This window comes from Trachemys scripta, chromosome 3, assembly GCF_013100865.1.
Source record: "Trachemys scripta elegans isolate TJP31775 chromosome 3, CAS_Tse_1.0, whole genome shotgun sequence".
NCBI lineage: Eukaryota > Metazoa > Chordata > Testudines > Emydidae > Trachemys > Trachemys scripta.
Window position 1 is genome coordinate 77,646,217 of NC_048300.1, and position 27,239 is coordinate 77,673,455.

General features: G+C 40.2%; 1 protein-coding gene across 1 annotated transcript in view; it reads right to left on the minus strand.

The window, feature by feature from the left end:
• The window catches only part of ABCB10 (ATP binding cassette subfamily B member 10), a 40,044-nt gene that overhangs the window by 1,800 nt on the left and 11,005 nt on the right, over positions 1-27,239 (minus strand). The window contains exons 2-12 of the mRNA XM_034765127.1: positions 22,165-22,365; positions 21,592-21,794; positions 18,583-18,717; positions 14,994-15,140; positions 13,739-13,874; positions 12,648-12,743; positions 6,780-6,989; positions 5,949-6,028; positions 3,166-3,346; positions 2,852-2,895; positions 700-734 (exon numbers count right to left, since the gene is read on the minus strand). Of these exons, the coding sequence (XP_034621018.1) occupies positions 700-734; positions 2,852-2,895; positions 3,166-3,346; positions 5,949-6,028; positions 6,780-6,989; positions 12,648-12,743; positions 13,739-13,874; positions 14,994-15,140; positions 18,583-18,717; positions 21,592-21,794; positions 22,165-22,365 (1,468 nt within the window). The remainder of the gene's footprint in view (positions 1-699; positions 735-2,851; positions 2,896-3,165; positions 3,347-5,948; positions 6,029-6,779; positions 6,990-12,647; positions 12,744-13,738; positions 13,875-14,993; positions 15,141-18,582; positions 18,718-21,591; positions 21,795-22,164; positions 22,366-27,239) is intronic.

A 27,239-nucleotide genomic window follows, 5' to 3' on the forward strand; every position in this document is an offset into this window, starting at 1 on the left:
GAAGACAAAGCGTTGGCAGCTGCCAGCATTTTAAGCACCGAGTCATGTAGACTCATTGTGAGCAGAATTAGTTGACTTGGTGCTTACAATACTGGCAGCTGCCTGGAGACCTCTCTACACTAGGGGTGAAATCCTGACTCCACCGAAGTCAGTAAAGCTCCCACTGACTTCAGTGGGGCAAGGATTTCATACTACAGCTCCTACATCTGCTACCATTAATGAAGCTGAGCCAGTGGTAGCAACGGTGAGAAACGTTTAGTGAAAAAGTCTAGTGCAGACAGTCCATCCTGAGTATGCATATCACACACATACACCCCTGAAATTTAATACTGAATAACTTACAGTGGATGTGGTGTACTTATACCTATCCACTCAGGACTTACAAACATTAATATTTTCATAAAGTAGAGATACACAATCTCAAAGGTTTTTGTAATGTTTTAGTATTCATGTAAATCACAAATATTTCATAAGAGTTACATTTTATTTAATAAGTAATAAGGTACTGTCTGTTGCACTTAATCTAGTGGCTTTCATCAGAGCATCTTTAAGTATTTTTCCATTCCATTGATGGGGAAAAAAGTTAAACGACTTGCCCAAGGTCACACACAGACAGGAACAGAACCTAGATCTCCTGATTCCAAGTCTCCTGCTCTAATTATAGGACATTTGCTAGCTTTACTTTATTTTATTCCTTACCTTGTTGCTTCATCTAGAAGAAGAATTTTAGGATTCTGAAGAACAAAAGTAAAATTATAATTAAAATCAAAGTTATACAAAACCTGAAGGATACAAATTCTATTTATGTATAAAAAAAATTCACAAACAGGACTAAAACTACAAGCAAGATTATTTGCTTCGTCAGAAGACTTGAATACAACATGAGACTCAGTAGGTAATAAGTCTAGACAGAAAGGATAGAATAAAAATATCACATTATCTTTTTTTCCATCTACTACTGTTACTTTAACACCTAAGCTCATATTACAAAGATTATAAATCTCATCTTTTCAGTTTGTTTACTTTGTGCATTTGGCAGCACTTAAGGGTCGATTTCACTGTTTCCCCTGATTTTAGAGTCCACCTATTGTTTGCTTATAAGCAGTCTCCCTCCTGTTACACATGAACACAACATTTATCTTGCATTTGGGAGACAGCAACTTCCTAGGTGGCTGGAATGCACCAGGCCACTGAGGATATGTCTACACAGGGGAAAAAAAGTGGCCGGCCCACTTTGATTGCAGGGCTGTTTCACTGCCGCATAGGCTACCAGGCTCGGGCTGCCACCCTGCCACCTCACAGGGTCCTAGAGCCCAGGCTCCAGCCTGAGGGCCAGAAGTCTAAACAGCAATGAAACATTCCCACAGCCTGAGCCAGATGTTGGTTTTTCTTTGCTGTGTAGACATACCACTAGAGGCCAAGAACACACACTGGAAATGTAAAGAACCATAGTGTACTGTGGAATTGCCACAGCATGTAGTTCCAAGAATTATTCCAAAACCAGACTGAACAAGCAGAAAAGATTTAGTTAAACACAAAAGAAACAATGCAATTTGCATTTCAACACCACATTCTTCCTTCATCTCTCTCTTGGAGAGGGTTGGATGCAGCTCAACTTCCTAAAGCAACACAAGTCTTTAAGAGTAGGTCTATGCTGCAATTAAAAACCCATGGCTGGCCCGTGCCTATGTGCAGCGCTCAATCTGTGGGACTGTGTAACTGCAGTGTAGACGTTCTGGCTTGGGCTGGAGCCCGGGCTCTAGAACCTTGCGAGGATCCCAGAACTCAGGCTTCACCCCAAATAGGAACATCTACATCACAACTAGACTGCTGCGCAGCCCCGAGCCTCGGGAGCCCGAGTCAGCTGGCACAGTCCAGCCACGGATGTCTAATTGCAGTGCAGACATATCCTAAGGAACACAGTATCAGAGGGGTAGCCGCGTTAGTCTGGATCTGTAAAAAGCAACAGAGTCCTATGCATCCGACGAAGTGGGCATTCACCCACGAAAGCTTATGCTCCAATACATCTGTTAGTCTTAAAGGTGCCACAGGAGACTCTGTTGCTAAGGAACACATTTTGCAATAATCTAAAATGCTAAAAACAAAGCGAACACCAAACAGACCATGTTAAGATGGAATCTATTAGTGTGCATTACTAAGGGTGATGAGGGTCCACTGGTGTTGAAATCTATGAAAAGTAATTTATAGATTCTAGGCATTAAAATAAAGGCCCCCTTCCTCTGGTCAACAATCACTAGAACTTACAGGCTGAAAAAAGATTATCTTCAGAAGACTGTCAACTCACCCCAAACCTCACTCTCCTTCATAAAAGGCATGGAATTTCTATTCTTAACGACATCCAGGGGTTCCCCCAAAAGACATGGGGGAGCCATGGGTTTGTATTCTACAGAAACTTCAACAAACCAAGGTTTTTATCCTAAGTGCCCTGCAAGCTATAATTAGCAACACCATGAATCTGGCTGGAAACCAAGTTGTGCAAGGACGTTGACACCATATTCAAAGTGGAAATCATCCCTGATCTTGAGTAAGGCTTATTAAGTGAACCATTCTATCTTGGCCTACTGTCTTCCTTACAGAGTGGTTCTAGTCAGAGCCTAACCACAAGAAAAAGAATGCATCAGGCATAATAGAAATTAAAGAAATTAAAATTAAAACTTGAAATAAATATATTGCCTTAACCATCTCTCTCTTCCTCTTCCAACTCCCTCATCAATATACAGAACTTTGAATATTTCAAAAGATATTCACTCCCCACAAGGAAAGACTCATCCCCTCTTTTTCCTCCTTGAAATAATTAAATAAAGAATAGCTACCTGTTTTTTAAGCTTACCTTGAGCAGCGCTCGAGCAATTGCAATTCGTTGTTTCTGCCCTCCTAAGAAAAAAGTTTTATTAAATTAAACTGAAAGGTAAAATAGAAGAGGTTCTGATTGTAATTAAAGATCTAAACTGACTGTAACTAGACATGAACTGATCTCTGCTAGTTACTGAAATGGATTTTATGTTGGGGGAAGAAGGGATTAAGTGCTTAGGACAACAGTACTCCAACAAAAGCTACTGATTGATAAAGCAAGCTGGATAAAGCCTTTTTTTTTGTTCTACTGTGTCAATATCTTTTTTTTTTTAAAATATGTCAGAGGTATACCTGAAAGGAGAATGCCTTTTTCTCCAACTAAAGTGTGGAATCCTTCTGGAAAGTCTCTGATGAAACTGGCAGCATTAGCTATTTCAGCAACTTTCTGGATTTCTTCAACAGTTACCATAGAAGGGTCTTCAGCACCATAGGCAATATTTTCAGCAATAGAACAGGAGAACAGAACTGGTTCCTGATAAATGCAAAAACATGGCTCATATGGTATCTCTATAGTACATATGTTTTCTTAGTAAATCTTGAGTAAAATAAGTCCCTTTTAAAGGATCAAATAGATGACAGAGTTTTAAGATTTATTGTACACTCTAATGTTTTGGGGTTAACGAATAATGCCCCAATTATTATAACATGGAGGTCAGAGGTCAAAGGTAAGTCCATATTAAAAAAATTGAGGAAAACTTTTCAAATGACACTTTACATGACTATTGACTTCTAATATTTCAGAAGGAGTTCAAGGCTATCTGTTCATTCAGAAAACACAAGTTTCTAGGATACCAGGTATATATCATTCTTCGCTGCATCTACAGGTCATCTCTCCTTATTAAGGCTACGTACATATTGTGTGCTTTGTGTACTGAAACAGCAAAAAAAGTGTAAACACAGGAAATAGAAGGCAAGTCAAATGATGTACAATGAGAAGGTGTTCAGGACAAGATAAGACTGCTCTTTGTATGAAACAGAAAAGTTTCGTATTGTAACTTTTATTATTGGAAACTCAAAACTGGACAAAGTGAGATTTTTAAAATCAAGAAAAACTAAATGTTGACACACCTACAAGGAAAAAGAGATTCTTCTTACATGAAGGATATTCGGTGGTACTGTCTTGCAATACAGATGATGTTTTGGAATGTGAAGTACATTTGGATTAGAAAAATAACTGGACTGTGATACCCCAATTAGCTAGCCAGCCAGTCATGTTATGAAGACTTTCTGTAAAAAGACTACCTACTTTCAAACTGTTTGGGTGGCTCCTCTTTAAGGGACAATTGAATGTGTACTTTCTGCACCTTTAGAAAAGTAAGTGCCAACAGTGTCATATTAGCATGCCTTCATAATGGAAATAAATTATGTAAGCAAGGAAGCAAAAGGATTAGACAACAGAAGGTAAGTTTTCAAAGCAGCATGTAAGCACAGGATTGTGTAACTTTGATTAATATCAATGTTAGTCATGGAACTAAGCAGTCATGCATATCTGCAGCGTTAGCCTCTGGAGGTCCTTTCTTGACTCTATTTATTCATAAGAAAGTCCCACAAAAATCAAGCAACTTATGTTCTAAGTTGTGAACCATGTACTTTCCAGTCCTCTACACCATTGTTTCTCAATGACCAGTCCGTGGATCAGCGTTGGTCCCCGAAATCTCCCTGACACACTTTAGGAAGGCAGCAAGCCGGTCCTTGGTATCAAAAAGGTTGAGAAACACTGCCCTACACAAGAGGTATTTTACCAACGATCGCTATCTTTCAGGAGCTACTTAACTAACCTACACAATCAGAAACTTGCAGACCACGGAACAAGCAGTTTGGGACTAATTGAGAATTTTCCATTTTAGAATATAGTATAACATGACAGTGACTAATTAATGCGTATGAGGGCAAGAGGGAGTTTCTCCCTTTTTGTGAAAAAACAAGACAAATGGCTTGTCTACATTACAGACCTTTATCAGTATAACTATGTCACTCAAAGGTGTGAAAAAATCCACCCCCGTGAACGAAATAGTTATGCCAACCTAACCTCCTGTGTAGACACCGCTATGTCGGTGGGAGAGCTTCTCCCATCAACATAGCTACTGCCTCCCAGGGAGGTGGATTAACTACGCTGACAGAAGAGTTCCCGCCCATCAGCATAGAGCAGTGTGGGCAACCTGCGGCCCGCATACGGCCCATCAGGGTAATCCAATTGTGGGCCGTGAGACATTTTGCTGACTTTGACCATCCGCAGGCACGGCCCCCCGCAGCTCCCAGTGGCTGCGGTTCGCCGTTCCCGGCCAATGGGAGCTACGGGAAGTGGTGGGCCGCTGCCACTTCCCAGTGTGCAGGAACAGCAATCCGTGGCCACTGGGAGCTGTGGGGGGCCATGCTTGCGTGCGGTCAACGTCAGCAAAATGTCTCACAGCCCACAATCAGATTACCCTGATGGGCCGCATGCGGGCTGCAATTTGCCTACCACTGGCATAGAGTGTCTTCATTAAAGTACTAGAGCTGCGCCTTTGCAGCATTTTAAGCGTAGTTGCCCGTAGTGTACGGCAAGCCAGGGTGTGAATCTACAGTGCAGTACAAAATTTTAGTATGAGGTAGCAGGGTCCACATGACTAGTTAGTGCATGGCAAGTTAGTGTGCTGTAGAGTCTCACCCCAGTTTGCTGCACACTAAGTGTCCATGTAAACAAGTCCTTAACCGTACAAAATTAGAAAGCGAGACAGTAGTAACTGATTACAGATTTCTTCCTTCACGTAGAAATTCCCCTCTTCCTTAGATTCATAGATTCTAGGACTGGAAGGGACCTCGAGAGGTCATCGAGTCCAGTCTCCCGCCCTCATGGCAGGACCAAATACTGTCTAAACCATCCCTGATAGACTTATCTAACCTACTCTTAAATATCTCCAGAGATGGAGATTCCACAGCCTCCCTAGGCAATTTATTCCAGTGTTTAACCACCCGGACAGTTAGGAACTTTTTCCTAATGTCCAACTTAAACCTCCCTTGCTGCAGTTTAAGCCTATTGCTTCTTGTTCTATCCTTAGAGGCTAAGGTGAACAAGTTTTCTCCCTCCTCCTTACCTGACTCACTGTTCCAATTTTAGTCCTGAACCAGAGTGGATTCAATTGACGGATATCAACGCCATCAACAGTGATAGTACCTTAATTTAAGAAACATTAAGTTATACAGGATATAAGATACTGACAAAAGGCAGAAAGCAGTGGAGGAAAATACTCAGTTTTCAAGGGTTCATAAGAGATGTGCTCTCTCTCAGTCCTACAAAGGTGGTGTATTTCATGGAGCATTTATTTATCCTGTCCTTTTTCAGGCCCTCTACAGTGCTCATTTAAACACGTGAGGCAAGATCACGCCTCAGTCTGTCAGGTGCAAGAAAGCAGAGATGTGGAGGGGGTGAAGGAGAAAAAAGTGTCCATAGAATCTCCTTGGGTGCAGGGGCCAAGTACAGTGGGGTTGTCCTTGGCTTCTGAGTGCACAGGCTGACGCAGGCTAGTACCACTGGCAGTGCTAGTCTCCCCCCAGTGGGTGGGGAGGAAGCAGGGCCATGCCACACACAGAGTTTTCCTTATTTAAACTGTTGGGGCCCATTCTTCCCCCTCTCTGAGGCAATGACTGGCAGGTTACTCCACAGATTGCTTTTTAATATTATCACATCAGTTTTGCCCCATGTCGCAGTGACCGTGCCTACACAGAACAGGAGAGGACTCTACAGAACTGCTGCATCAAGCACCCAGCAACGTGAGGCACGCTCTCCCGTAAAGAGGAAAGTGTTGCTTCTGCATAGCTTTCAGGCTGGGACCTCAACTCCTTCCACTGGTTGTTCAGAAAAGTGTTTTCTTAGATGCAGAATATCAATTATTTCCAATGGCAGTCACAGTAACATATAAACGTACCTGAGATGGGATCATACAGCCTCAACAGAAGAGATACAATGGTTGATTTGCCTGAGCCACTTGGGCCAACCAGTGCCATAACAGAGCCAGCTGGAATGGAAAGGCTGAAGTCTTGGAAAAGTGACATTTCTGGACGTGTTGGATATGCAAAGTGGATCTCTTTGAATTCCAAAGCACCTTTGAACATGTCTTTGTTTAATACAATTCCATCTGAATGATGAAGAATTAAAATACAGAAGAAGCTGAATGACAATAAAAATATATCAAAACCTCCACAATGACAGTTCAGCCTTCCATAAAACCTGCTGGCTACTACAGAGGCACCCAACATTTGCTAAACCACAGATCACATTACCAATTTACCAGGTGCTTGAGTGCTGCATCTGTTATACAAAACTGTAGTGGGTCCCCCACCATTTTTAACATGTAACACATGGAGACTAAACCTCCCAGCGTACAGTACTGCACCTTTACCAATAAGAGTAGTTTAATCTCCATTGGCTATTCAATGCTTAGCTTCTCAGCCACGCTGTCACTGGAACAAATCTGCTTCCAGATTGAATTCAAACAAGTCACTAATGGCCATTTTCAGATTTTTAACATAAAAAAGAATGGTTGATGGAATTAACTGAAGTCCAAGGCAGAACAATATTCAACACAGACCAATCAATACAGTGTCCTTTAACAACAGCTCAGTAAAAACTGAAAGTCTTCAGTTTGTGAAATACCAGAACAAGCTATTGTGAGTGAATGAAATTTTTTTCTTTGACCACTTTTTTCTTTTTTTGAAACAGCATAAAGCTTGTAAATATCTAGGACTTAAAGGATCACAAGCAGTTCAGGACCCAGTAAATCCTACAAAGTATGTATAGAGTACACCAACTTTAAAAAAAAAAAAAAAACAACAACAAAAAACCCGTATGTTATGCGAGTTCACTGTTTGAGGATAGGAAATCAAGAGGGAGGCTGCAATAGTGCAGTGAAAGTAATTTAGTACATTTGGGCCCTACCAAATTCACATCCATGAAAAACGAATCACGGACCATGAAATCTGGTCTCCCTCTGTTAAATTTGTTTTTTTTATGTGCTCTTATCCTATACTATACAGATTTCTTGGGGGAGAACAGCGTTTCTCAAGTTGGGAGTCCTGACCCAAAAGTGAGTTGCAGGGGGGTTGCGGTATTTCCACCCTTACTTCTGCGCAGCTGCCTTCAAAGCTGGGCAGCCGGAGAGCAGCAGATGCTGACCGAGGGCCCAGCTCTGAAGGCAGCAGTGCAGAAGTAAGGGTGGCAGGAGTATACCAGGCCATCCTTACTTCTGCGCTGCTACTGGCAGGGACTCTGTTTCAGAGCTGGACTCCCGGCCAGTAGCCACTGCTCTCCAGCCATCCAGCTTTGAAGGCAGCGTCGCAACCAGCAGCAACGCAGGAGGATAGCAGTACCACAACCCACCCTACAATAAACTTGTGATCTCCCCCCCAAAATCCTTTTTAGGTCAGGACCCCTACAATTACAACACCATGAAATTTCAGATTTAAATATCTAAAATAATGAAATTTACAATTTTAAAAATCCTATGACTGTGAAATTGATCAAAATGGACTGTGAATTTGGTAGGGCCCTAGTTATAGGATTGCACAGTCATAGGATTTTAAAAATTTTAAATTTCATGATTTCAGATATTCAAATCTGAAATTTCATGGTGTTGCAATTGTAGGGGTCCTGACCCAAAAAAGGAATTGTCGGGGGGGGGGTCACAAGGCTATTGTAGATGGGGTTCTGGTACTGCTACCTTTACTTCTGCGTTGCTGCTGGTTGCAACGCTGTCTTCCAAGCTGGATGGCCGGAGAGCGGCGGCCACTGGCTGGGAACCCAGCTCTGACAGCAGAGCCACCGCCAGTAGCAGCGCAGAAGTAAGGATGGCCTGGGATGCTACAGCCATTCCTACTTCTGCGCTGCCGCCTTCAGAGCTGGGCCCTCTGTCAGCAGCTGCCCCTCTCTGGCTGCCAAGCCCTGAAGGCTGCACTGAAGTAAGATGGGCAATACCACGACCCCCCTTAAATAACCTTGCAGGTCCCCTGCAACTCACTTTGGGTCAGGACCCCCAATTTGAGAAATGCTGGTCTTCCCCATGAAATCTGTATAGTGTATGCTAAAAGCACATAAAAGACCAGATTTCATGAAGGGAGACCAGATTTCATGATCCGTGACACATTTTTCATGGACATGAATTTGGTGGGGCCCTACCTATGACCGTGAAATTGACCAAAATGGACCATGAATTTAGTAAGCCCTAGGTATAACAGATAATCATATTATGCAAAGGATAATTTAGTGCAATCAGGGTATTAATTTATTCACTTTATTAAACTGGTAAGCAGGTAGATAGACAATAGGCATGAGTATAGTAATAAGTGATCATCTGTAGCAAGTTTAACTATATTTGTAATGCTTCTTTGTTTCACTTTCCATTCCCCTCAGCTTTCCTCCTCTTTCCCAGTCTCTTATCTTCATTTACTTCAACTGTAGTTGCTCTGTCAATAGCTGCTGCATGTGGATTCAAACTGCTTCTCCGACATTAAACCATGCAGGTACTAAATGTTAAGTTGCGTGATAAATATGTAAATTCATTAAGTGTTCATTTAAAGATGCATTTGCTCAATAGCAATTTAACAACACTAAGTTATTTGGTACAATTGTTACTGTATCAGTAAACTCTCTGATTCCAGTTATTCTTGAATGCCTGCCATGAAGTGCACTGTAATGCTTCAACAGTACAGGAAGTCTGATGCAGCAAGTCCTTCCTTTATATTTCCCCATATATTAATGTAAAAAAAAAAAAAATCAAAGCTATACACAGAATTTTATTTTTCCTCTTTGGATTCTGGAGACACGTAGAAAAACAGTCTAACTAGGATACTGAGATATTGTCAGGGAAAAAACTGGAGTAAGTGAGGTCAGAACCATGCAGAAGAGCGAGCAGATGTTTTGTTTGAGTGTGGGCAACAAAACTGTTTTGCCTTTACTGTATGCTTAGTTCTGAAATCACCTCCATATTTAATCCTTGAGGCAGAGACCTATATTCTTCTCTACGAATTTGTTTCATGCTGAAAGGAAATTAAAAACCCCTATCTTAATTTGGAAAAGTTACCCCCAGTTTGTAATGTGCTGAAGTCTGAGACTGCTGGAGGAGGTTACATTAGCTAATTGTTGGTTTCTTGTGAGATAAACATTTTCTGCTCCAAACCTTAACCCCAGCTCATCAGATTTAATACTCATTTCCACTTATATAAAAGAGCATTTACATCTTCAAAAGCATCATTCAGACCAATTTTCATAACACTCCTTTCAAATACATAAGAGTCATCCCCATTTTACAGATCTGGAAACAGATGCAAAGAGGTTAAAGACGACATAGTGAATTAGCATCAGAGCCAGGATTAGAACTCTTAGTTCTTCTAGCCAAAGAAGCAGAAATGAAACAATTGATACAAAATTAAAAACATACAGTAAGATGCAAAACCTATTCTTTATAGCCAGAGCTCACTCAAAACACTTCTACTTGGTCTGCTGCCATATTCTCCCCTCCCACTCTGATAGCTGCATTTGTAAAGAATTTCTGATGACAATGTAAATCTCGAGACCAAAACTAGAGTGTTTTTCTTACGTGTCACTTGAACTCCAAGATAAAAATAGTGCTTTATGATATTTGTTATCTACATACCTGATGCCAAAAGTGATACATGATTTTTGTTCAGTGCGATCTAACTGATCAAGACCAAATAACAGTTTCTGTCTTTATGATAACCTCACTGAACTAATTAAACGCAGATTAGAATTGAGTACACATTGATCAGTGGTGTTTATCCAAAAATTCTTCAATGGGTTTAACCACTGAATGACCCTTGCTGGCTTCAAACTGGTGATAATGACTAAAGAAAGCAGCAATACATTTCAGGTGCTGCTGGCAACAAACCTTTATTACAACATCAAGGAACAAATTTTTTCCTCACTCAGATTTGTAGATGGATTTTGCACATCTACCTTTTTTGAGAGCTTTTTTTTAAATATCTGTATCCCCCAGATTTATAAAGAGAAAAATATAACACCTATAGGAGAAAACGTAGATAGTAAACTAAACATGTGAAAATTATGTTCATCTATATACTGGTTATATCCACATCACTAGGTTATTAAATTTGTGTAATATTTATAACAGCATAAATCAATGAGCTATTCTTAACCTGATCAATGTGAACATTTGTCTGTAATAAGTTAGAGATTTGCCTCATTAAGAGAGAAGCATTTGTACCATTTTGAGTCCTTTCTTCACCCTTCTAGTCCCTTATCTATTCAGCAATTAAAGACAGATATGTGTTATCTTCTTTAGCACAAATACTGAACATTAAGAAGTGCAATCCTGACCAAAACCCCCTTCTCTTCCTCCATCCTCATACTGTAAAGATGGCCTAATATGAAAGATATCAACATTAGAGTAATATGCTGAGTAATACATTTTGTATCTAAAGAATTAGAACCAGGCCAGGTAATAAACTCATTAGTTCACCCTGAATGAAGAACTGTTGAATTCAAATTCTGTGTTTATAATTTCTATGAAAAATCTCTTTAATCAATAAAATATTGTTGCAAAGAATGTAGATGTGATGCTGGCAGACCAAGTGCCAGCTCATGCTAAGGACCTTAGGCCTCAACTAAACACTGGCAAATCCATAAGCTGGAACCAGTCTGGCTCACCTGGCATGTTAGTATTCTTAAAATAGGTATCAGGCTTATGAAACTGTATTTAGACTTTATGAAATGCTTGTAAGTTGCTGCATGCAGTCATCTCACTTATATACATATCCCATGTTACAAGGTAATATTTAAGTGTATGCTCTGAAACTGTAAACCCCCACAGTCAGGAGAAAAACATTTCCAAGTGTGAAATACTAGTTTACCACAGGAGGTGTTATCTCCTGCCCAACCAAAGAAGGCCCATAGATACCAGACAAATGTTGTGGAACATCAGAGGACAAAATAAAACTTTGTTGATTGCTCCCCCTATACCCATGAAGAGGAGACATGCATGGGAACTCTGGGGTAAGGGAATAGAAATTCCTGACAGGAAGAAACTGCATCTCTGTGCTTCTTGGACTTGGAGAGGGCAAGATTTCGAAGCATGAGCAAGGGATCCCCAGTGCTTAGCCTAGGTTAACCCTAGAGGATTTATAGAGTTTGCATATTACAGCAGCTTCTATTATCTTTTGGAGCCTAAGACTGTAAGTAATTTGTGTGTGTATGTTTACTTGCTTTAACCTTCTAAATAACTCTCACTTCTTTTTCATAGTTAATAAATCTTTAGTTAATTTATTATAGGATTGGCTACAAATATAGTCTTTGGTGTAGGATCTAAAGTGCAATTGATCTGAGGTAAGTGACTGGTCCTTTTGGACTTGGAGTTACCTGAATGTTATTGTGATTTTTGGTATAAGGGACCATCTATCACAACGGCAAGATTACCTGGGAGGCAATATAGTTCGGAGTACCCAAGGAGGCTGAGACACTCCATGGTAAGGCTGTTGTTGTGCACAGCTCACACTAGATACTTGGTTGGTGAAATGTAAATACAGAACTCACAACCAAATCGAGGTGTGTGCCCTGCTTCTTAACAGTCTGCCGTTGGGTTGATACTTTTGCTGAGCCGCTCCAGGTAACTTGACAGTAGCCAAGGAAGATTTCCATTGAATCAAGCTTCTTTATGAGAATTTTACAGCTTGTGTTAATTTTAAGTAATACCAACCTGTTGTCAAATGCCTGTAACCAGTCAGAGACAACACTAATGCAAAATGGTAAAGAAACAGGAACCCACCATTAAATGGAAGCTCTGGCTTTCTTTCGATAAGTTCCCACAGACGTCCTCCAGCTCCTAATCCTTTCATAAGCTCAGAATAGAAAGAGCTCAAACCTAAAACAAACAACAACGTTATGCATCACACAAGAACATGGAAGACATATTAGAAAAAAATAACCTGGTTTTAGCATCCATGAGCAAAATTCTGAGTATCATGGAAAAAATGGAGACGGGCTTAGTAAAGGGGCCCAGTGAAAAATAAAGTGTATAAGTAGACCTCACTGCCCTTCCAGAAACACTGAGCCAATGTCGGTTTTCAAACTAACAAGGTACAATAATGTATCAGAAGCAACAGACTCACTTTAAAAACAACTCTTCCAAGTAGCTGACAAGCTAGCTATTTGAAATACCTTATCTTCATTTTTGCCTGCGTGCAGTAGTGATGATTGTTCCCTAAAGAGGAGCAGTTAGTCTCTGGGTCAGCAGATTACAGTTTCTGATCTTCACTGACAGGGGAAGAGGAGCAAAGCAGGAAAGAGAAGAGATGTCCTTTTCTGCCTTTGCACTAGAAGGCAATCCCCTACAATAGTCTTCTGCTGGCACTTAAAGATCCAATGCAGCTTTAGACAATTATCCGTGTGGAATTACAGCTAATTCCTACAGGTCTTCCTTTGTAAAATAATTTCTCTGAACAGAGACCAAGACATTTTATTCCAAATAAAACCTTAATATTTGTTTAAATTATAAACACCATCATTGGCTACACAAAGAACATCATCAAGAAAAGTTAGCATTATAAACCAGACACTGAAGAAATGCACCTTGAAAAATTTAACCATTGCATTCTCTTGGGAAAGCTTTAAAACTAACTATTTGGTCTTAACGAGTCAAAAGCCATTAATACTGATTGATTCATACTCACTGGAAAAATACTTGTGAATCTTCTCAGAAAGACTATTCTGTACTGATAAGCTATTGGTTAACTGAAGACATTCAAAGAATTACAAAACACTTGAGGTTTTTGGTTTGTTTTTAAAACCAATGTTTTCCCTTACTTAAAAATAATTCCTTTATCTTATGTTTTACATTGTGTATTTCACATTCCATACCTCCAATGCTAACTCCAACCCAGAATGCATACATCAAGAAGGAAGAGAGTTCACCAACAGTCATGTGGGCACTACCCATCAGTAATCCTCCTTTGTACAGAACAGAAAGGACAATCATGTTCCCAGAAAGCCCAGTCTGGGAAAGAAAAAAAAAAAACGACAGTGAAGAAAAACTGGATCTTCCCTTATAAATTCAATTTCATCTTCTAAAATGCTCTTTTAAAGATTTTTTTTTTTTTTATAAAAGAATATTCTCCATAGTAAGTGGCCCTTAGTGTAATTTTAAGATTCTATAGGACTAAATTTTGGCTCATGTTTAGTTTCCTAACTTTCTTTGTTTCTTAGAACGCAAATAATCAGTCTGGTGATCCAGACGCCATGTAAAATGCTACTGTGCAGGGGTTTGGAATGCAGGCACTTGAAGATCAGTCTTTCACTCTCCAGGCTGGAAAGGACAGCTTTGCATCATTCCCAACTGATCTCTTCCCCACCCAGGAACAGCTGTGATGGGCTTAGAAGAAATTGTGCTCCACCTTCAACAATTAGATACAAAATGGCCTAACCCTGGCGAACCCCAAAATAAGGCTCCCTCCTCTCTCCCCCCAGTAAAAAAAATTAAAAATAAAAATCATACAATGGGCCAATTCAATCCTGTGGACCACCACCTTTTGCAGATAAAACTCATGGCACAGGGCCCATGGCAGCAGAAAGTCTATCCAGAGGAACTTTGTTAGGACACAAGCACCTAGATCTCTACTGGGAGGCACAATGACCGGAGCTAGCTTAGGAATTGGTCCATGGCTAGGACAACCCTGGGACGAGCTAATTCAGGGCATCACCCACACAATTCTGGCAGGTGTCTGGCAGGACACCTATGGAACCCCAATCCACAATTTAGAACAGGGTTTTGCTTCGGGTACCACAGAAGGAGGGTGGGAGCATATGCATCACCTGTCCTACCCAAAGGTGAATCTCCTGTGAGATGGTGGTCTCTGCTGGTGCAGGGAGGTGTAAACTATGAATGTGAATTAAGCCTCATGACTTTGCAAATGCAGTAGAATTTGGTATTCAGCTCCCTACTACACCAAATGATATGAAGAGGAAAAGAACTGGGAAAACTAATTCTTCTAGTACCTGTATAGGAATCCAATTTAAGGTAAAGTGTAAGTGTGAGAGAGAGAGAGAGATTAAAGAATCACAGATTTCCAGGACTTGATCAGATTCTGTGGATTCTTCGCTACCATAATATACTTACTGCACCAAAGAAGCCTGCCCGAGCTAATGCCTCTCTTTTAGCTAATTGCAGCACGTAATCAACTTTGCTTGTATACTTCTCCATTTCGGTCATCTCCTGCCCAAAAGCTCGAACAGTTCTTATGTTTCCGATACGTTCTTCAGCTAACTATATTAAAGCAAAAAAAAAAAAAAAAAAAAACCACATATACAGATACTCATGGTAGGCTTACATTCTGGAATGCCTGAAAGTAAAATCAGTACAACTATCCTAGTCTCTCAATACCACTGAAAATTTCACCCTCCCCTCACTTCTGTTTTTTAATTCTATTAAGCTGGAAACAGTAACTATGTCAAGGTAGTTTGAAAAAAGAGTTTCAAAACTGGTTTAGCTTGAGTATTAGTATGAGAGGATTGTGCCAAGTGATTAGAAAAAGGAGTTTAAACATCTTAATTTATTATTTGTAATTGTGACAAGAATGAGGATGCTAGAAATTAAAAGGACCTGTCAAAAGAGTAAAATGTTTACAAGCAGCATGGAGACTATTTAAAAACACACCATTTAATAGAGGTTCAGACTAAATGTATACCCCAAATAAAAAAAGACAGCAGGAGGATCAAAAGAATGCCACCATGGCTAAACCACAGCATAAGGGAGGCCATTAGGGGTAAAAAGACATCCTTTAAAATTTGGAAGTCAAATCCTAATGAGGAAAATAAGGAGCACAAACTCTGGCAAGTAAAAGTATAAGGCAGACCAAAAAAGAATTTTAGAAGCAACTTGCTAAAGGTAAAAAAAAAAAAAATTACTATTAGTTTTTGGAAGTGTATCAGAAGCAGAAAGCCTGCTAACAAGGCAGCAGAGCCACTATATGACAAAGATGTTAAAAGAGCACTCCAGGAAGACAACCATGGCAGAAAAGCTAAATGAATTCTTTGCATCAGTCTTTACTGCAGAGATATGTGTGTGTGGGGAGGGGGGGGGGGACCCACATCAGTACTATTCTTTTTGGATGACAAATCTGAAGTACTGTCCAAAATTGATGTGTCAACTGTAATGTCAATTTTTCAAAAAGGCTCCAGACGTGATCCTGGCAATTATAGACCAAAGAGCCTTCAGTACCAGGCAAATGGGTAGAAACTGTACTAACAAACAGAACCAGACACACAAATAAGCACAGTTTGTTGGGAAAGAGTCAACAGGGCTCTTCAAGAGGGAAGTCATGCCTCACCAATCTATTAAGAATTCTTTGAGTTGTCAACAAGCATGTGGATAAGGGTGTGATCCAGTAGATTGACAAGGTCCCTCTCCACAGGCTCATAAGGAAACTAAGTAGCCATAGGATAAGAGAGAAGGTCCTCTCATAGATCAGTAACTGATTAAAGGATAAGAAACAAAGTATAGGAATAAATGGTCAGTTTTCACAATGGGAAGAAGTGAACAATAGGGTCCCCCAATGATCCGTACTGGGACCTGTGCTGTTCAATATATTCATTAATGATACGGAGGAGATGTGAAAAGTTTGCAGACAACACAAAATTACTCAAGATAATTAAGTTCAAAGTAGACTGCAAGGAATTATAAAGGATCTCACAAAACTGGGGGACTGATCATCAAAATGGAAGATGAAATTCAACATTGATAAGTGCAATCCAATGCGGACTGGAAAAAATAATTCCACATACACAGAGAATGATGGAGTCTAAATTAGCTATTACCACCCAAGAAAGATCTTGAGTCACCATGGATATTTCTCTGAAAACTTCCACGCAATGTCCAGTTCTGGTTGCCCCATCTGAAAAAGGATATAGTGGAACTGGAAGAGGTTCAGAGAAGGACAAGGAAGATGATCATGGGTATGGAATGGCTTCCATACAAGGAAAGACTAAAAAGATTAGGACTGTTCAGCTTAGAAAAGAGGACAAAAGGGGTTATGAAAGGTCTATAAATCATGAATGGTGTGGAAATAAATTAATAGAGAAGTGACATTTACCCTTTCACATAATACAAAAAACAGGGCTCACCTAATTAAATTATCAGGCAACAGACTGAATACAAACAAGAGGAAACACTTTTTCCATACGATGCACAACCAACCTGTGGAACTCATTGCCATGGAATGTCGTGATGACCAAAAGTATAACTGGATTAAAAAAAGAAATGGATACGTTCATGGAGGATAGGTCCATCAATGGCCATTAGCCAAGATAGTAAGGAATGCAACCCCATGCTTGGGGTAACCCTAAACCTCTGACTACCGGAAGCAAAAGACAAGCATGGATCACTCCATAATCACCCTGTTCTGTACGCTCCCCTTGCAACTATAATATGGGCCACTGCTGGAGATAGAAAACTGGGCAAGATGGACCATGGTCTGACCCAGTATTGCAGTTCTTATGTTCTTATGACGAAGAAAAAAAACAAAACAAATACTCTAATATATACTATGTTAAATAGAAAAGGCTGAATTCGTTGCTTGCATAACGCCATTCATTTCAATGGAGTTGCTTTAGGTATGAATTTAGCCCAAGTAGTCTTAATTCCAATTAAGTGGGTAAATTTCACTTCAAATGAACAAAAATGTTAGTTCTAGAAGTATCCAAATGCAATCAGACTGCTTACTAATGGACACCAACATGATCTTATGCTCCGGCATTAGAGATAAGACAGGATTTGGGAGCAGCATATCTAAAAGAAAAAAGCACTGGAAAACAGTACAATTTTACCTCCTCTTCAACCTCTGCAAAGCATAGGAGGCAAAGTCCTCATTAGTAGGAAATCTCCAACCTGTTTTCAAAAAGATCAGCTTCTTTTGGACGGGAGAGATGAACAAAAGGCTAATCTTTCTTCTGCACAGGTCAATTTGCCAAGGAGTCTATAACTATGACATTCCAGGTCTTACACAGATGAAGCCTGTGGATATTTCAGCTAGATCTTGTCCCCAGCATTGCTATTAAAGGAGATCACTACCCTCTTCTAAGTAGTTTTATTTTACAGTATATAAATATGCCCCAGCACACACAATAAAACCCCTTCCACAAGATGTCCCTTTAATAATGAGGTCCCTCCAACTTGCATCTTAACCCCCTCCCCAACTGTCTATGAGAAAAGATTAACTTTGCAGCATGCCCTTAAGGTTAACAAATCTGGGATCAGGTGGATCCAAGGGGGAGCATGGGGTCAGTTCCAACATCAAGGACCACTCACAAAGAATGACTTGCTGGCTGCTACCTCTTATACTAAGAAGCTGGAGCAACTCGAGTAATCTCAAACGCAATACTATGGCCCAAGAAGAGAGGTAGTCCCACACACAACCAGGTCCCAAACCATACAAGATTTCATACGTCAACATTTCTCCCCCTCATACTGAAAAAGAACCCAATTCCCTTAACCTTTTCTCAGCAGAATTCCTAAATCTTGAATGATCTTAGATACTCCATGTTACATTGTAGATAAAGCTTTTTTAAAAAAAATGAATGTTAGTACTGAGATACAGGTCTGACTCAGGGCAATGAAAGGTATTCTTATCCTCAGCACCTCGGCAACTCTACAATATTTATTTAACTTAATTGTATCTAACATGATCTCTTAAGTTTCTTAACAAGATTACCTGTGTTGCTTCTGCAAGGGAATCCTGGGTCATTCTAGTAAGTTTTCGCAGATATCTTCCATAAATCACAGCTATGATAGCCAGAGGGGGCACAACACTCAGAACAAATGCAGCAAGTTTTGGAGAAACAAAAAACTAGAAGAAGTAAGTGTCCAGGGGTTAATATTTTGGCATACAAATAAAGAAGTCTTGCTAAAACACACTAGTACATAGACTTAATGCAGTGTGGTTGCTTTCAACAGATGTTTGTAAAATTAGTGTGGTCACAATTTCTTTCCTTTGTCTTCTATTTCTTACAGACAAAATGCCCATTCCTCTATTGCATTTGGGAAATGTTAGCTACCGGTTAGAACAAGGGACTGCAAGTCAAGAGGTCTGGATTCAATTTCTGACTCTGCCACTTCTTTGCTGTATGGGCTTGGCCAAGTCACTTAACCGGTCTGTAAAATGACAATGCTATTTAGCTCCCTTTCGAGTGTGTTAAAAAGCTTAATTTTTTAATATTTGTAAAAGGTTTCATATCTTTTAACAGAAGGTGTTATAGAAATGCAAAGTATCACCATCAACAATGAAATATTGAAGAGAAAGTTTGGCTTAAGGGCATGTAGAGAACAGATATATTGCATAGTATTTTAGTGGGGTTGAGTAATAGAAGAGATCACCAATATTCTTTACCCTCTGGCCAACTAGCAGTACCAGCAAAGGTAATTCCTATTTACTTTTCTTGTGTGTCAGAAAAATGGATTTAGTTAATTGTCCTATAAGGTCATCACCTACAATTAACAAGCTGCATCAGAGCATCTATGCAAAAGTAGCCGAATACTGTAAGAAGGCTTTTTTTAAAAGTGTTAATTTTATTATTGCATGTTATTTCATTTGGTTGTTTTCCTTCTGGTGTTCTAGACAAAAATTTTGCAGATACATTTAAAAAATGATCCTACAGATGTATTACTAATATGATCGACTGTAAGGCACTTTTACAATAGCCTTTCCACCCCAAGTAATTTTTTTTTTTCCTGTTAACCTAGTAGGACCATACCATGCCAGCAATTTTTAAGCAGAACTCCTCATGGAAATTAATGAGAAATTATTCTTAAACAATCTATATTGTTGGATAAGGGCAGGCCCATGACACTTACTTTAACAGAGGACTGAAAGCCATATATCTTATCAGAGATAAAATTTTAAGACTTAAATAATGCTTTAAATCTTTACAGAGTAGAAACTCTTGCCAACTTTTGCTGGCACTGCCAAACTAGAAAGCCTCTCTTTTTTTAAGAGACTTTTCCTGTCTGTCTTTCCTGAACAGACACCAGAAAACCACCATGGTTATCATTTAAAAGGATTGCCACCAAGTTGCCAATTCTCTGAGATAAGGTAGCGTAACAAAGTTCAGTCTAGATAAACAACAGGGGGAGGAGAGGGAAGTGTCAGTTTTTTATGTACTAAAAATTAGGAAACTGACCCACCACCAGAAAGTGTTTTGCTTGCTGTGCATCAGTAACACTGAAACCCTTTACTGATATTCTACTTACGTAAGCCATTGCCTCAGTCTATTATCCATTGCAAAATTCTTATCAGTAATTTGATATTTAAGGCTGACCCTGCTCAACAAGTCTTTGGCCCAATGCACATGACTTCACCCAGTTTTAGATCAGGCCCCTTGTGCCCTCTCCCGCTCCTATTAAAGTCAATGACAAAACTTCCATTTACAATTTCAATGGATGCAGGCGCACGTCACTTGACAGCTATATTCTGGGTGATATATGAATGGGGAAACCTAAGAAATGTGGCGCACAGTTCACTTTCGATCCTTCAAAAAAGAAAAGGACAGAACACAATGAGAGTTCCTCCCCCATATCTCTTATCATGGCTTGTCATACAGAAGTGAGTATCCACTTTGTAGCACACTCGTAACTGGCTGCAGGCACAGTTTATTACAATGGAGTACATAGAATCATAGAACTGGAAGGGACCTTGAGAGGTCATCTAGTCCAGTCCCCTGCCCTCATGGCAGGACTAACTATCTAGACCATTCCTGACAGGTGTTTGTCTAACCTGCTCTTAAAAATCTCCAATGGAGATTCCACAACCTCCCTAGGCAATTTATTCCAGTGCTTAACTACCCAGACAGTTAGGAAGTTTCTCCTAATATTCAACTTAAACCACCCTTGCTGCAATTTAAGCCCATTGCTTCTTGTTCTATCCTCAGAGGTTAAGAAAAACAATTTTCTTCCTCCTCCTTGTAACAACCTTTTACATATTTGAAAACTATTATGTCCCCTCTCAGTCTTCTCTTTTCCAGACTAAACAAACCCAATTTTTTCAATCTTCCCTCAGAGGTCATGTTTTCTAGACCTTTAATCATTTTTGTTGCTCTTCTCTGCTCTCTCCAATTTGTCCACATCCTTCCTGAAATGTGGCACTCAGAACTGGACACAATACTCCAGTTGAGGCCTAATCAGAGCGGAGAAGAGCGAAAGAATTATGTCTCGTGTCTTGCTTACAACATTCCTGCTAATATATCCCAGAATGATGTTTGCTTTTTTTTGCAACAGCGTTACACTGTTGACTCATACTTAACTTGTGGTCCACTATGACCCCCCAGATCCCTTTCCACAGTACTCCTTCCTAGGCAGTCATTTCCCATTTTGAATGTGTGCAACGGATCGTTCCTTCCTCAGTGGAGTACTTTGCATTTGTCCTTATTGATTTCATCCTATTTACTTCAGACCATTTAACCAGTTTGTCCAGATCATTTTGAATTATAATCCTATCCTCCAAAGCACTTGCAACCTCTCCCAGCTTGGTATCGTCCGCAAACTTTATAAGTGTAAAGGGGATTGTAGATATTAAGAAAACAGGGGAATAAGTCTGCCTCTACAAAGCACAACAGCTTTTATAGCAGACTACAGAACCTTCACACACATAGCCATTACTGGATAGCAAGTTATACATCCTTGAACCTGCTGTGAGCAGTGAGGGAGAGGCAGAAGATGACAGACATACCATCATTCCAACCCCAACTGATGCTTGAGCTCCTGCTCTTAGTCCATCAGAAAGGTTTTCAGTCACGGAACGGCCCAACAGTGCTGTGTCTGAAGACAAGCGATTAATCAGTTCTCCTGTGCTGGTTTTGTCAAAAAACCCAACTTCTTGCTTCAGAATAGAAGAGAACATAGTTGCTCTCAGTCGTTTCACAATTCTTTGTCCTATAAGGGGCAAAAAGGATGACTATTTCCAGCAAAGCATGACATACCAAAACTTTACATATAGAAATACCCACAAACACACGTTACTGACTTCATGCAAGGTTCTGCAACACAGAAGTCATGCTAAAATGTTATAAAATGTTGGAATCTATGCAAAATGAGTTTTAAGATCTCTCTCAACATCAAATAAAAATGAATTAACAACTCTCTTGGAAGGGATAAAACACACGCATCCTATGTGATAAAGTACACTGACAGTTATGTCAGAGAAGATCTCAGCTAGCTTCAGGGACTTCTTTCAGACCATTATACAATACTTTGTTTCTATGGCAAAAAGGGAGACAGTCTCCTGACCCCATTTTGTTTTTACCTGCAGTCTGCATGAGGTAGACACGAATAGCATTAGCAGCAGCACCACACACAAAAATTCCACTTAGCAAGGCACAGAGGCTGGTCAGGCTGTCGGTGACATCTCCAGTGGGATTTGTATAAATTACATCGATAACTTTCCCCAGGAAGAAAGGGGCTGACATGGTGATGACACTGGAAACTGTCAGAAAGCCAACAGCAGCTGGAAACAAAACAAAAAAGTCAGTTTGTGTAAACTTTAATAATACATATAAAGAGTCCTTTACTGTCTATTAATACTTGAGTTCTCCAGAACTGTATTATCAGGGCTCTATTTTGGGTCTTAATCTTGAATAGAATGCTGTAAAATCAGTTTTACACTGTTTATTAAATGCACCAGCCTCAACAAAATTGTATACAGGAAGGTGTGGCAGAGCCCATTTCAAAAAAGTCTCTCTCACAAACAGATGCTTTGGAAGGGGGAAAAAAGCATCTTGTCTAATACAGAAGACTCGTGATGTATTTTCAACAGGCAGCATAACATAAGGCTCCCTCTTGCAGACAAAGCTTGTGTGTCTTGGTGGTTTAGTCAAATAGAATCCATAACCCAGAACGTAGAAGAATAAAAGAGTCCTACGGGGGGGGATAGCTCAGTGGTTTGAGCATTGTCCTGCTAAACCCAGGGTTTTCAGTTCAATCCTTGAGGGGGCCACTTAGGGATCTGGGGCAAAATCAGTACTTGGTCCTGCTAGTGAAGGCAGGGGGCTGGACTCGATGACCTTTCAAGGTCCCTTCCAGTCCTATGAGATAGGATATCTCCATTATAAAAAAAAATTTAAAAAAATTATACGCATTCTTGAAAGAACATTCAGTGAGCAGAGAAATGATCTTGTCAGAGCAGCATCTGCAGCCACCCTATTACTACATCAGCTGCCTTTTATAACACCCTGGTGGTTGTGTGCTGCTTTCTTTCTCACGAGTATCTAAGAGAATTCATCTGGGCTCAAACTTTCTCTTCCAGTTGGATGGCACCTTATTTTGCAAGGGAAACTATGGTGGGTACAGGGAGGAACAAAAACCACAATGACTCCTTTTTTGGATCTTGAAAGGTCTGTACTGCCCAACAGGAAGAAGAACTGGAATGTTTATGAGACGGAGAGTGTTTCTCACTTTGAGGTGAGGTCTTCACTGCCTCAGGCCCTCTCTACGCTAGGGAAGTTCTAGACAAGTTTTTCACTAACGCCAACCCTATTTTAGTAAGCCCAATGGCTGCTGACACCTGTTTCAGCATAATGCAGATTAGACTTGCTACCAGCTAGGTTATAAATAACAGTGGTGGAAACAGTCAGCAGCCAGCGGCCTAACTATGCTAGGGCTTCCAGTGTTATTTTTTCAAAAGTTTTTGTAGGAGTAGACAAGGAACTGAAATGCAGGTCTACAAACTCTTCAAAGCACTCTCCTCTATCCAGCAGTATAATTTGTCTTGCTTGGGTTCAGCTTCAACCACCTATTCCTCATTCATCGTTGGTGCAGGTTTTGTTATAATTCTTTACTAGTATCAAATTAAACTAACAAAGTAAATATTACCAGCGTAGTAAACTACTGATTACTGAACTATTCCATTTATTTAAATACTAGATACAATGTGTTAAACAATACATCTAAACATGATCTTGAAGGTGAAAGACCAAGTAATCCATGTTACAGTACCTCCTCACTTAAAGTCGTCCTGGTTAATGTTGTTTCGTTGTTACGTTGCTGATCAATTAGGGAACATGCTCATTTAAAGTTGTGCAATGCTCCCTTCTAACGTTGTTTGGCAGCCCCCTGCTTTGTCTACTGCTTGCAGGAAGAGCAGCCCGTTGCAGCTAACTGGTGGGGGCTTGGAACCAGTGTGCACCAGCAGCCCCCCTATCAGCTCCCCACTCCTCTAAGTTCCCTGTGCAGCAGCTGCCCAGCAGGCTAGCAATTGCAGCTGTCCCTCTCCCCACTGCCATGTGCTGCACCTGCCATCTCCCTTGGAGCATCTCCCCAATACTCCTGCTTGTTGTGCAGGGGGCAGGAAAGGAAGAAGGGGGCTGTCAGGGTGTCCCTCTCCCCCCTGCTCCTGCACCCCACATACCCCATCTTCCATAGAGCAGAGGGGGACACACCAGGGTTCAGGACGGAGGAAGCTTGCAGCAGCTGCAGTCTCAGCAAACTGATCTAATTAACAAGGCAGGGTACTTAAAGGGGAAATGCGCACATCTCCCTCCATTCCTACTGCCTTGTAGAGTGAAAGAGTTAACCCTTGACGGCTCAGCCAATTGCTAGTTCATCATTTAGCAGTAAGGGAAATATCCCACCCTCTGACTCCTCCACCTCAATCAAGCTTCACAATCATCATCACTGTGTACTAGTATTAAATTGTTTGTTTAAAACTTATACTGCGTGCGTGTGTGTGTGTGCGCGCGCGCGTGTGCGTACGTGTAGTCTTTTGTCTAGTGAAAAAAAATTTCCCTGGAACCTAATTCCCTCATTTACATTAATTCTTATGGGGAAATTGGATTAGTTTAACATTGTTTCGCTTAAAGTCGCATTTTTCAGGAACATAACTACAACGTTAAGTGAGGAGTTACTGTATTACTAATCCCTTTTGCCTTCATAAATATGTTGAGAAGCTAGCAAAGAGCCATCTTCAGACATTTGTCCAACATCAGTAGCCTCGATCCTACAGAGTCAGGTTTCAGGCCAGAATCTGGAACAGTATTAGTATTGATGGCTGCTCTCTTTCTTTCCATGGAAAAAGGGAAAAGATCTATACTCATACTCTTGGACTTCCCCACAGCAGTCAGTCCAGTCAATCACAGATACGGTTATCCTGTCTCAGAGAAGTGGCAGGGGTCCAAAAAACACACTATGAAACTGATTGAGTTCTTCCTCACAGGACATAGCCAGAGGATAGCAATTCTGCCATTGGTTCCTTTACCCGTGGCATACTATAGGGATCTACACAATAGTATCTGCTAGTTGAAGTAGTGAAACTTTATGGGCTCAGATGCCAACAATAGGCAGATGACTCCATTCTGTTGTTCAGTCTATAACACCAGACATTCACCTGCTCCAAAGTCTGGCAGAGAGATCAGAACATGACAAGATACAAACAAAATATATGAAGGGTTACAAGTAAATCAGGTATTTATGGTATGTCATTTTAGTAGTAAGAGGTGTTAATAATAGGTATAGAATTTATTTCAAACATTTTTTTTTAATTTCAATTATGTTCCCTTAATTAAGATATAAGCTAGTCTATCTCAACCATAAAAATGCAGTGAGTTTCCAAACACCAACGTTGGGACTGAAATAAGAAAACTTCAAGTGTACAGTATCATATGAAGTACTACTTTACCCCTATTTTATTTTAACCATTAAATGTTTCAAATGGGTATAATGCAAACATGAACTTGAATAAAACACACAATTCATATGAATCTAATTGTTATCCACTATCTCCCCAACTTATTTAAACCTATTGGTGTGACAAAAGTATTTCCCCAGAGAAAGCTGAGTATATTAATTTTTAAACAATCAGCGAATTGCAAGTAAGATCAATGACTTAGGTAATGCACTTTTCCATTACCACAATTTTCTTTTTAAAGGATCACTACAACCTTAAATCACACTGCTGATTGAATTACTTTTTAAAACTTTATACCCTTGTTAGTAATACCAACAAAACACCGTAGCAAAAAAAACAAAAAACACCACTCTAAAAAAAAAAAAATAAAGTTGTTTTTAAGCTAATTTGGCTTATTTGATAGCACTTTCTGTATAGGTGCACTGTTTCACCTCTGTAATTATATAAACAGGGGAAACTGATTGGTTGGATTGTACTCACAGCAATAGGGGAGAAAGATATTTTAAAAGAGAACATGATTTTAAAATGACAAATCATGCCACCAGTGAATTTAGGTTAAGGTGCAGTCATATTGACCAACATTTTCAAATTAATTTCAGGGAGATTTGGAGTGAGGCGGGTCCTGAACACAGGGGGTATGATGCAGAAGGGAAGGGAAGTGACCCCATCCAGAAGTCACAAACTACTGAACAAATGTATACTAGATTAATTTTTGAACAAGATCAATGATACAGAGTGTAAGTCTGAAAAATTAACACGGATAAATTTGTAATAATACTATTCCTTAACTTTAAGGTGGTTTTTTTTTCCAAAAAATTATGTTTTTATAGGGTTTGAAATTTCCTATGCAAAGGTATAAAAACAACCACCTACTGCAATTTTATGCAGCTTTGTAGAAGAATGAAAAAGTGTCATTTGCCACAACTGAAATGTAAATAAGATAATTATTAGCATGAACCAGGAGATGGTGATAGCAATATTTTTATGGTCACTTACGAATAGGATCCTACCAAATTCACAGTCCATTTTGGTCAATTTCACAGTCATAGGATTTTAAAAATCATAAATTTCATTATTTCAGCTATTTAAATCTGAAATTTCACAGTGTTGTAATTATAGGGGTCCTGACCCATAAAAGAGTCAGGGGGTGGGGGAGGAGTCGCAAGGTTATTGTAGGGGAAGGGGAGTTGTGATACTGCTACCCTTACTTCTGCACTGCTGCTGGTGGCGGCACTGCCTTCAGAGCTGGCAGCTGGAGTGCAGCGGCTGCTGGCCAGGAGCCCAGCTCTGAAGGCAGAGACGTCAACAGCAGCAGTGCAAAGGTAAGGGTGACATGGTATGGTATTGCCACCCTTACTTCTGCGCTGCTGATAGCCGGGTGCAGTATTCAGAGCTGGACGCTGGGCTAACAGCCGTCGCTCTCCGGCCACCCAGTTCTGAAGGCAGGGCAGAAGTAAGGGTGGCAATACTAAGACTGCCCTAAAATAACCTTGTGACCCCCCCGCAACTCCCTTTTGGGTCAGGATCCCCAATTTGAGAAATGCTGGTTTCCCCCATGAAATCTGTATAGTATAGGGTAAAAGCACACAAAAGACCAGATTTCATGATCTGTGACGCATTTTTCATGGCCGCGAATTTGGTAGGGCTCTACTTATGAAGATGTGATTATGGTGAATGAGCACACAATTCCAAAACATTAC